At 42.7% G+C, this 12,351-nt stretch overlaps 1 protein-coding gene across 3 annotated transcripts in view; it reads left to right on the forward strand.

Annotated features, from left to right (window-relative positions):
• Positions 1–1,676: 1,676 nt before the first annotated feature.
• The window catches only part of CNOT6L (CCR4-NOT transcription complex subunit 6 like), a 108,632-nt gene continuing 97,957 nt past the window's right edge, over positions 1,677–12,351 (forward strand). Inside the window, exon 1 of one of the 3 annotated variants that reach the window (XM_032149386.2) lies at positions 1,677–2,234. Coding sequence is in view for 2 of the 3 variants with exons in the window: in XM_032149369.2 (XP_032005260.1) it covers positions 2,584–2,588 (5 nt within the window). In the remaining variant the exon portion in view is untranslated. Of the gene's footprint in view, positions 2,235–2,449; positions 2,589–12,351 lie in introns of those variants that run through there. The other 2 variants (XM_032149369.2, XM_032149378.2) reach the window with 2 other exon arrangements.

The raw sequence follows: 12,351 nt of genomic DNA on the forward strand, positions 1-12,351 counted from the left end.
TGCCCTCCATATGTGTTTATTGTATATGAATGAAAATTCATTGAATACTCATAGAAAATTCATATAAATTTATCGTTATTTAAAGATGCTTAAATCTGTGAGGCTATCACATTATCTCATTTACATTTTTTCAGGTATTTCTTTTCCTCTTTCCTTCTATAATTGGTACTATTTCTCCTTGGGAGGGAGTGTTTGTGTGCTAAGGAGAAATACTGTGGCAAGATGCCATTGAGGCAGGTCCACTATTTGGACTCGTGAAGCGACTTGCTTGGCTTTGCTGCTTACAAAGCCAAAGATAATTATTCATCTTGTGTCAGCCTAGACTCTTAGATCGTTGGGAAAGAGTGAGACTTCTTTCAGGCTTAAGGCCATTTTGACATGTTTTACAGAAGATGGTGTGGGGCTGGTGTTGCTAGGGAGGGAAATGGAAAATCAACATAGGTAGAAAAGAAAGTAGTCTGTCGTCTTGTAAACTGAGGGGCTTTTTTACTCATTCATTCACCCTTCCTGGTGCCAAGATGAAAGTGGTGCAATAGTTCTGTAATTGTGGACTCTTGTAACAGCTGTTCAGTTTTAGCTAAATGATGATTTGCATTTTTACCGCACCTTTTCCCCCAAGAGATGAAGGCATTTTACATTCAGTAATAAGGCCTAAGATGAATTGCAACCAACGCAACGTGCTTAGTGTGCTAAACACTCCTGTGGGGGAAAAAATACTGAACATTGTTAATATACCCTTGACCAACACGGGTAAATACACGAGCCTGGGCATGCATTGAGAAAGAGATTAAAATTGTGCAAAACTGCAACAGCAGTACTCTGCCTCTACAGCCGGTGTAATTTGGTTTTTGGACTGCTGGCGGTAAAAGCTGAAGCTGGCCCACAAAAACAAAAACAAACCCCAGAAACTTAAAGTATCACAGCCACGTTCACCAAGTAAACACTACTATTTCTAGTTTACATTTGGATGTTTTCATTCTGTAGATGGCATGGATAAACTACCAAACAACAAACTAAAGTCTACAACGAGAAGGGAGAATTAGAAAATAGGACCGGGTTATCGCTGAGCGTCACAGGTTCTTTTATTTACCTTTCACGATACAACTTACAGATGTTACACATTTTTAAAAAAATCCACCGAAGATGGCAGGAAACATTTCCTTCAGTCATTTCACCTCACCTGGCGTCTCAGCCACCTAGACCTACGCTCTGCTTCGCCGTCAGGTCGCCTCGGGCGAGGAGGGTGCAGTAAACAGCGCCCACACAAGAACCCGCGGTGAGGCGGTTTCCCGTCTCTTCCGCCAAGGCTATGTGGATGTGGGTTTTTGAAACCCTACCACTCTTCTCTGCCCCGCTCCTCGCTCAAGCCAGGAAAAGAGAGTGAGAACACAGCCACTGCAAGACAGAAAACTAGCAAGAAGCCCGGGCCTCCGCGCGCTCACCGCGACAAAACACGGCGCACGGGGGGCGGGGCCAAGGCGCGGCGTAGAGCTCCGCCCCGTCACCGCCCCGCCTCCTTCCCCTCACCCCAACCCTCCGCGCCGGGGAGTGACTGACTCCCGCCAGCCCCTCCACGTCAATCAATCCTCCTCCTTCTCGCACTCTCTGCACCTTGTTATTAATCTGAATACCGATATCGCCCGGACGCCTCTCCCCCGGCCCTCGGGGGTGTGAACGTGTGTGAGCAGGAGCGAAGGCACCGAAAGCTGGCGTCTCCGTTCAACCTCGGCCCCAGCAGCACCCGGCGCAGCGGCAACCCCCGCAGCGGCGGCAGCCCCAGCACCAGGAGGCCAAGGCCAAGGCCAGGCTCTGCGTGGCTCTCGGAGCAGTAGCCGCGGCTCCGGCCCTGCGGGGGCGCAGCTTCCTTCGGCTGGGGCCTTCGCGCCGGCGGCCGCGGCCCCGGGGCCTCTCCTGCGCGCCTGGGGTCACTGTCCTCGAAGCCCGGCGGCGCGGCCCTCGTCCCCCTTCCCGCCCCCTGGTCTGTCTCCTTCTCGCTCCCTTCAGCCGCCCTCCGCGCCGCCGCCTCTGCCGTTCGTCAGGCGGCCCGGCCCGGCCCGCCCGCCCAGCATCCCCTCCGGCCGGTGCCTCTCCCCCCCGGCGGGCTGCCTGCATGTCTTTGCTGCCCTCAGCCCCGCCGCCACCGCCGCCGCCGCCTCCCCCGCCGCCGCAGCACCAGCACCAGCCGCCCCGTCGCCGCCGCCGCCGCCGCCCGGACCCCGGCGCGCTGAATGCAGGTGAGGAGGGGGCGCGGACCCCCCGAGACCCCGGGCCCGGGTTCCCTGAGCGCCCGCCCGCGAGCCTCGGGTCCGGGCCCAGTGTGCCGCCGCGGCTTCCCCTCGGGGCGGGCGGGAGCGAGGCCCGCCGTGGGTGTTTGTGTTTGCGTCTGCGGCCGCGGCTCTGGAGGGGAAGCATCTGTGGGGGCCTGGTGCGCGCGCGCGCGCGTGTTTGTGTGTGTGTTTCCCCTGCCGCGGGGAAATGGCTGCTGTTGCTTCTTCTGGGCCAGAGGAAGAGAATGAGGTAGAGTGTTCTTTTGCCTCCGAGTAGGATCGAGAGTGTTGGGAAGAGGAGCGCGTCCCCGGGGAAATGAGGTGGGAGAGGGACAAATGTGCGTGTGGGTGTGCGAGTTGGGACTTTGGCGGGCGGGGAGGCGGCCCGAGGACCCACGGCGAGTGGGTGTGTGTAGGGTGACTGGAGGGGGCGGCGGGGCTGACCCGCGTCTCTTCAGAGGCGGGCGAAGGTTCCGGGGTGTGTGTGTGTGTGTGTGTGTGTGTGTGTGTCGGGGGTGGCGTGGGGCCGGGACCCCAGAGTGGCGTGTCCCTCCCGCTTTGTGGCTGAGGCTCCCGAGCCTCGCAGGTGAGAGCTGCTCCTCGGGGGCCGGCCGGGGAGGGCTGAGTGAGTGCGGCACACGCGCGGCAGCGGGGCTGGGAGAGCTGCGGGTCGGTGCCGCGCCGCCGATCCCGGGGCCGCCGTTCCCCGGCCGCAGCAGGAAGCGCGCCGGCCTGCAGCGCGGCCTAACTGCCTGGGCGCCCGCCCGCCTCCCCGGACGCCTCCCGGGACGCCGAGCCCGCGCGAGCCCACGGCGCTGCCTCGGGCCTGGGCAGGTGAGGGTCGGAGGCGGGACTCGCCGATTGCCGTCGCCGTGGCCGCCTCCGCGTCTCCTGAGAGGCGAAGGCTTATTTTGGCGTTCCAACTGCAAGCCTTCGCCCGGCCGGCTGTGGGACCCGAGGGAAAGTCAGTCAGAACAGTCAGTCTTGGGAATACGCGGTGTCGTGTTCCCTTCTTTTCATCCTTCCCCTAAGGCTGTGTGGAGGGACTGAGTAAATATTTTGAATTTTTGTTGCAAATACTTTGCTGTTGGTAAGATTTTTTTTTTTTTTAATTAGACAAACATTGTCTTGGAAGGGCTGAGGAAGAAAGGGAAACTGGCTTTCCTGGCCTGTGGTATTGGTGGGATTGGATGGATTTTGTGCATTTGAAATTGTTTTATCCTGCCTCCTAGGGGGAGAGGCGTGTACGCGCCGCCGAGCTGAGGAGCTGGGTGAGGAAGAGGAAGTTACTGGAGCTGTCATCCTCCTTAACTCGGCTGGCTATTGAGCTTAGACTGTTTAGGTGGATTGTGTTCAGGGAGTTTAGCTGAGCCGTTTGTACACTTTGGAAGCACAGTGTTACATTTTACCGTATTGCCTCTAGTTATCGTGTCAATCAAGATAGGCTCAACAAACACGTTTTCCTCAGTCTCCAAAAACTAGATCAAGCAACCTCTGTTGTCTACTCAGCATGTGCTGCTGGAAAACTATTTTGAGAATAGTCTAAGCAAAACCCAGTTGTAAAGATAAACCTGCTGCCAATAGGTCTACAGTGCATTTCAGAACCAAATACAAATGGCATTTGGATAATTATTTGCTAATGTGCTTTTCTACTCCAACCTCATTACATTTGTATGTAGTTAGATCATTTAGCTAGAACCCTGCTATGGATAAAATCATAATACAGTTTCGATCCTTGTAGGCTGTACTCTGTGTCATGGCCAGAGATTGCTCTTTGCACCTGGTCTCACAAAGAAATAGTGTATGCTGTTCACGGGGAAGTGGAAGGAAGAGAGGGAGGGGCGAAGAGCTGTTCTCTATTACCACTACTGGAAAAACAATTTAACCTACGTAGTGGGAAAAGGACTTGTTTTACGGACTTCAGTTAGCATCCCAGCTGTGTGATTTTTTTCTTAGCTGTTTGACCTTAGGCAACATATCTATAAGCCACAGTTTTATCAGTCACAGAGAGCTAATACCTTTATAGTAAGGTCATTTTGAGAATAGAATGAGAAAATATACGTTTGGCATATAGTAGATGCTTAGTTAAATTTTAGTTCTGCCTCCTGCAGCCCTGACTATGGGCATTGAAGAGCCTTTGCAAACACAATATGATTAATTATTTAGAGCAATATTAAGTAACTATAACGTAAAAAAGACAATGGAATCTTTCAGAGTCCTTCAATGTACAAAAGGTATATATATAAACAACATTAATGTATATGAGAATTCTTTCTAATAATAAAAATAGTCATTAAAGTAGCCTAGTTATTTATAAAAAGTCATACTTAATTTTTTTTTCATATTTTCAAATAGACCATCTCTCAGTTTCATTATTCTTTATGATTTTCGTTTTGTAGCCCTGGAAAAAAATTTTCAACCTCTATATAGCACATATATGTTTCAATACAGTTAAACATTAAAAAGGATCAAGGAACCAAAATTTACATAGATCCCCAAAGTTTAAATGCTACGAAAAATGCTAGCTCATGTTGACTGATTTGGTAAACAAAACCTCTTAGAATATTTCTCTGAATATAAGGTAAAATCTTCTGTCAACTTAATTTTCAATAACTTTCCAATTTTATTATGTTGTCTGGAGTAGGAAATGTGTTCATTAAATTTTAACTGTGCTGTGTGGAAAAAATAATGTCATGGAGAGGTATGGAATTTAAGGTAAAGATAACAGAAAAGTTAATATAAAGATTGTTTTCTTTTTGTTTTGGGAAAAGACAGGACAGAGAATGTGGGAGTTTGATTGGTTTAAGTTTGTCATGGCCTTATTTACAAATGCTAGGTCTCCCAGTAGGGCTTACGTAATTTATTTGTATCAGTAATTATAAGCTTTAAAAAATCTCATTTTCTAAAATTCAAACTAAAATTTCAACACATTCAGTATAATTTTTATGCATATTTTTATATAAAAATTTCTGTGAAGGTAAGAGTCACAGGATGGGGAGGGGGAAGCTCTCGTCATTGAGGGGCTTGAATTTTTATAAATAACTAGGGGCAACTATTAGAATGCAAAATGTGATTTTCTTAAAGTATGTGTTGTGGGAGTGTGTATTTACATTGAACAGAATCTTCTGCCATATGGTTATATTTAAAGGAATAATTCTTACCTTAAAACTATAAATGATACTTTTTAATACCTTAGAAACAATGAAATAGAAATGAATTTGCTCTTATTTAGTATTTGGTAAAGTAATTTTCATTGGACTTTATGAATTATTTTAAAAGACTATAATTTTTTTTTTTAATTTGGGAGAACTGGGAAGAACATTTCTCTGTAGTAATCATGAAAACAGATGATATTGAACTATAAAGATATTTGGATATGAAGTGGAAGTACTAAGGTTATTATTTAGACTGATGGAATTATGTTACAACAAAATCAAGGTGGAAACTTGTTTAGATTTTAAAATTTAATGTTACTTAAATGGGCTTTTAAGCAATCTTTCCAAAATGTCTGTTATTAATGTCTGTAATTAGGGAGAATTGGAATACTTAGGAATTTCTGTATGTATTACTTTGGATAATGCTAATCAGAGTAATAAATACATTCCAAAATTTCAAAGAAGTTTACTTGCTTTCATGACACTTCCAGTGCAGATGTTTACTTGTTGTCCTGACAGTTTACTTGCTTTCATGGCAGTTCCAGTGCAGGTGCTCCTGGTTAGCAGGTTTCTTGTGGCTTTCCTCTATGTTGTTTAGGGACTCATACAACTTAGATCTTGTGACTCCAGCATTTCTTAGGGCCTTGGAGTCCTCCCTATTGCCTGAAGACCATTTCTTAAGAAACTTCAGACTTAAATGACAACCATTCCTCCAAATTTTATTGGCAAGATTTGTCACAGAGTCTTATTTGAATGCAAGGAGAGTGGGAAATGTCCCTGGCTGGTGGAAAGCTTGGCTATCTCTGCTACAAGGGGCATTTCATGGTGTTATTTTAGATGTCAGTATATATTTATGAAATTACATCCAAAAGGTGAATTATGATAGTTAAGAATTGCTTTCCATCTTTAAGGAGTAAAATTGGGTGTGAGTGGAGAGGTGGGGAGAGGAGAAAGGAGAGGAGTCACAGGAGTGGGAGGGGGAAGCTCTCATCACTGAGGGGCTTAAATGACAGGTGAGTTTCTGTAGCCATCCCATTACTGGGTATATACCCAAAGGTCTATAAATCATGCTGCTATAAAGACACATGCACACGTATGTTTATTGCGGCACTATTCACAATAGCAAAGACTTGGAACCAACCCAAATGTCCAACAACGATAGACTGGATTAAGAAAATGTGGCACATATACACCATGGAATACTATGCAGCCATAAAAAATGATGAGTTCGTGTCCTTTGTAGGGACATGGATGAAACTGGAAAACATCATTCTCAGTAAACTATCGCAAGGACAAAAAACCAAACACTGCATGTTCTCACTCATAGGTGGGAATTGAACAATGAGAACTCATGGACACAGGAAGGGGAACATCACACTCCGGGGACTGTTGTGGGGTGGGGGGAGGGGGGAGGGACAGCATTAGGAGATACATCTAATGCTAAATGACGAGTTAATGGGTGCAGGAAATCAACATGGCACATGGATACATATGTAACAAACCTGCACATTGTGCACATGTACCCTAAAACCCTGAAGTATAATAAAAAAAAAAAAAAGATATAAATTTTTCAGAGAACATTACAGTTGGATTCTGTAACCTTTAGTGGGTCTCTCCTGTAGTATCCAGTTATTGATTGTCATTGTGCTTTAATGAGTTCTGGAAGTATGAGTTATTTCTCTTTGTATTTTGAAATCAGTTCAGATCAGTAGGACAAAACTCTGAATTTCAGTTTCTGGGTATAGTTTCATAGGAAACACATTTTTTGAATTTTCTTCCTCTGCTATTGGGATAGATGATGATTATTACTTTATACTTTGAGGGAAATCTCATTTAGGTGGACCTTACCATATTCTCTTGTTTGTTGCTGCAGTTTTTATAATTCTAAAGTTATTAAAATTAATACATGTGAGCCTTAACCCAGAAAGAACAATAAAATCATCAAGTAAACAACAGAGGCTTAATTATTAATTTGTGCTCATTCTTCGTGATGAAAATACTACAACTTTCTTTTACTAACTGCACTGACACTAGACCTTTAATACAGTAAATGGCATTTTATCACTGAACAACTTTAATTTCAATTGAATCACAATTTATTCTGTGACTGCACAGGGTTATTATAATGTGAAACCTCAGCTGTATGTCACCTTTACTTATTTTTTATTCTAAGAGTTTGGTTAGGGATCTCTGGGGAGTTATATATAATCTCTTTATTTCCCAAAAGGAAGATTTTGGAGTAGTCTGGTTAACTTCTCCATGGTAAATACTTCTCTAACATCTTGCATCTTGAAAATTAAAAACCTAATCTGAGGACCCACTCTGTACCTATTATTATACCCAGTTCTGAAGAGAAGTATGAAAGATGTAGAGGCTTATAGTTTGTGAGTAAGGGAGATAAAGCATATAATTTAGTTATTTCAAAACAAATGAACTAGTGCAAGTCAATATGATATAAACTGTTTATAGACATTCTGAGACATAAAATGGAATGTCAGTTGGGTCAGGAATTACTTAAAGGGTTGCTTTTTTTGGGACAACTTTTATGAGGTATAATTTAGATACCTTAGAAGTATCCATTTAAAGTGTACAACTCAGTAGTTTTTAGTATATTAACAATTGTGCAACCATCACCGTAGTTAATTTTAGAACATTTTCATTACCTAAAATATAAATCCTGTATCTTTCAAGAGTCACCCTTCATTCTCTTATGCCCCTAGTTCTGGGCAATTACTACTTCCTTTCTCTATAGATTTGGCCGATTTTGGACATTTTGTACAAATGCAATCTTAATATATGGTCTTTTATGATAAGCATATTTCACTTACCATGTTTTCACGGTGCATCCGTGTCATAGCAAGTACTTCATTCTTGTAATGGCTGAATAGTATGTCAGCATAAGAATACACCACATTTATCCATGAGCTAATGGACATACACTTTTTGGCTATTATAAATCATGCCTCTGTGAACATTCATGTACAAGTTCTTATGTATGTATGTTTTGAATTCTTTTGGGTATGTACCTAAGAGTGGAATTGCTGGAACATATACCACTTTGTGTTTAAATTTTTGAGGAACTTCTAGACTAAACAGTCGCAGTATTTTACATTTCCACCAGCAGGGTATGAGAGCTCTAATTTATCCACTTCATGCCAACAATTGTTATTATCTCCTTTTTTCATCATAGCTCTCCTAGCAGGTGTGATTTGATCCTGGTTTTGATTTGCATTTCCCTGATGGCTAATGATGCTTTTTATGTGCTGTTGGCCATTTGTGTATCCTCTTTGGAGAGAAGTGTGTGAAAAGACTCAAATTCTTTGCCCATTTTTATAATGAGTTTTTTTTTTTTAAATTATTGAGTTGTAAGAGTCTTTTATATACTCTAGATGTGTCCCTTATATATGATTTGCAAATGTTTTCATCCATTTTGTGAGTTGTCTTTTCATTTTCCTGATGGTGTCATTTGAGGCACAAACATTTGTAGCTTGTTGAAGTGAAATTCTTGTTATTATTTTTGCTGTGCTTTTGGTGTCATATCTAAGAAATAATGATTTCTTTAATCGATCTATCTATTTCTAATCTATATCTAATCTATTTCTAATATATCTAATCTAAGGCCACAGATATTTACTTCTCTGTTTTGTCCTGAGAGTTTTATAGCCTTAACTCTTACATTTACATCTTTGATCCATTTTGAATTAATTTCTGTACATGGTCTGTTGTAGAAGTCTAGTATCTCTTTGCCTGTGGGTATTTAGTTTCCCCAGTACTATTTATTGAAAAGACTGTTCTTTCTCCATTGAATTGTATCACCACCCCTGTCCAAAATTAATTAACTGTAAGTGTGAGGATTTATTTCTGGACTTTTAATTCTATTTCATTGATTTATATGTTTATGTATGGTCTTGACCACTGTAGCTTTGTAATTGAGAGGTCTGAGTCCTCAAACCTCAAAGTTTTTCCTTTTGAGAAGAAAAAAAAAAAACTCTTTTTTTCTTTTTCAAGATTGTTTTGGCTATTTGAATCACTTGTATTTCTGTATCAATTTTAGGATCAGGTTGTCCGTTTTTGCAAAGAAGTCAGCTGGAATTTTGATGGGGATTGTGTTAAATCTGTACATCAATTTTGGGACCACTGCCATCTGAATATTAGGGCTTCCTGTCCATGAACATGGGATGTTTTTCTATTTATTTAGGTCTTCTTTAAGTGTCAACAGTGTTTCATAGTTTTCAGAATATAAGTTTCATACTTCTGTTGCTGCATTTCTTCCCAAGTATTTTATTCTTCCAGATGATATTGTAAATGGAATTAAAAAAATTTGGGGGGTTTTTGCATGGCAAGTGTATAAAAATACACTTGATTTATGTTTGTTGATCTCGTATCCTGCAACCTTGCTGAATTTCTTAGTTCTAATAGTTTTTTTTTTTTCTTCTTTTTTTTTTTTTGAGACAGAGTCTCACTCTGTTGCCCAGGCAATGGCGTGGTCTCGGCTCACTACAACCTCTGCCTCCAGGGTTCAAGTGATTCTCCAGCCTCAGCCTCCTGAGCAGCTGGGATTACAGGCACTTGCCACCATGCCTGGCTAATTTCTGTATTTTTAGTAGAGGTGGGGTTTCACTGTGTTGACCAGGCTGGTTTTGCCGACCTCGTGAATCCATCCGCCTCGGCCTCCCAAAGTGCTGGGATTACAGGTGTGAGTCACTGCACCCGGCCAGTTCTAATAGTTTTTAAGTGGATTCCATAAGATTTTCTGCATACAAATATCATGTCACCTGCAAACAAATGAAGTTCCAATTCTGCTTTTCCAATATGGATGCATTTTAGTTTATTTTCTTGCTTAATTGCCCCGGATAGAACCTCCAGAACATTACTGAAAAGAAATGTCAAGAGAAGTCACTTGACTTGCAGCAATCCTAGTCTTGTTCCCAGTCTTAGGGGGAAAACATTCCATCTTCTGCCATTAAGTAGATGTTAGCTGTGATTTTTTTTTTTTTTTTAAACTGCTCCTTGTGGAGAAGGGCTAGCCCATACGCAGGCAGTGTGCGGAAAGTAGTGAGCTATAAATTTTTCATTAATAGCCTTTATCAGGTTGAGGAAATTCATTTCTTAGATTGTTGAGTGTTTGTTTGTGTGTGTGTGTTTGTGAGAAAGTGTTAGGATTGAGTTTTGAGAGAATTGTGAAATGTGGATTAGAAAAGTAAAGATGCTATGTCAGGTAATAAGGGGCAGATAATAATGCTTATCTTGCTGGAGGAAGCGGGGCTAGATTTTCCTCTTTTTCTCTCTCCCTTTCTTCCCCATTCCTTTCTTGTTTTTGTTTTGAGACGGAGTCTTGCTCTATCGCCCAGACTGGAGTGCAGTGGACTGATCTCAGCTCACTGCAACCTCCGCCTCCCAGGTTCAAGCGATTCTCCTGCCTCAGCCTCCTGAGAAGCTGGGACTACAGGCTAATTTTTGTGCTTTTAGTAGAGATGGGATTTCACTGTGTTGGCCAGGCTAGTCTCGAACTCCTGACCTTGTGATCTGCCCACCTCAGCCTCCCAAAGTGCTGGGATTACAGGCGTAAGCCACCGCGCCCAGCCCTTTCTTGATCTTTAATCATCTTCCCATCAGTCCACATGCACATTTGGAGAGGACTTATAGTCTTTTACTGATCTGAATAATTAAGATTTTTTGAGCAGTGGAAGTATCCTTTCTTTTGAAAAATACTAAAAACTGTGTGGAGAATTTCTTACTGAATAGCTTGATAGCTAGGTTTGGAGGGCATCAGAGAAGATACTAAATTGTAAATGAAGTGCCAACCATGGACTTACAAAGAAGTGAACACAATGGAATACTTCAGCCATAAAGAATGAAATCTGTCTTCAAAAAGAATGAAATCCTGTCATTCTTGGCAACTTGGATGGAACTAGAGGACACTGTGTTAAGTGGAATAAGCCAGGAACAGAAAGGTAAAACACCACATATTCTCACTTATAGGTGGAAGCCAAAAAAAGTCGATCTCATAGAAGTAAAAAGTAGAAAAGAGGATTCTAGAGGCTGGGAAGGGTAGGGGGAAGAGGGCTGGGGAGAGAGATTGTTAAAGGGTACAAAATTATTATAGGGGGAGTAAGTTCTAGTGTTCTGTAGCACTGTAGGGTGACTATAGTTAACAATATTATTATGTAGTTTCAAATAGCTAGGAGGAAAATATTGAATGTTCCAAATGCAAAGAAATGATAAATGTTTGAGATGATGGATATGCTGATTACCTTGATCTGATCGCTACACATTGTATGTATGGAAACATCACTGTGTACCCCATACATATATACAATTATGTGCCAATTAAAAAATTTAAAAAGTAAGCAAACCTTTGCCATATTGGGGGATATGGTTACTAAAAAATTTTATGTTTAGTTTAATGTACTTTGAATCTAGCTGTCAGCTGACATTCTCCCACCCTAAACATTTCAGCATCAATGGTTTTGTTTTTATAAGTTTTCTTTATAACTTTCTAAAAAATTTAACAAATTTCATATGAAACTTTGCTCAGTAAGGTAAAGTTGTGTTTCGCTTTGATGTGGTGATTACCCTTTGTTTACTTTTTGAAATTTTAATTGCGTTCCCATGCATCCACATTCTGATTAGATAAATATTTTAAAAAATTTTTATTGTAGGCCGGGCGCGGTGGCTCACGCGTGTAATCCCAGCACTTTGGGAGGCCGAGGTGGGCGGATCACGAGGTCAGGAGATCGAGACCACGGTGAAACCCCATCTCTACTAAAAATACAAAAAATTAGCTGGGCGTGGTGGCGGGCGCCTGTAGTCCCAGCTACTCGGAGAGGCTGAGGCAGGAGAATGGCGTGAACCCGGGAGGCGGAGCTAGCAGTGGGCTGAGATCGTGCCACTGCACTCCAGCCTGGGTGACAGAGTGAGACTCTGTC

Source organism: Hylobates moloch, unplaced genomic scaffold (genome assembly GCF_009828535.3).
Source record: "Hylobates moloch isolate HMO894 unplaced genomic scaffold, HMol_V3 SCAFFOLD_2, whole genome shotgun sequence".
NCBI lineage: Eukaryota > Metazoa > Chordata > Mammalia > Primates > Hylobatidae > Hylobates > Hylobates moloch.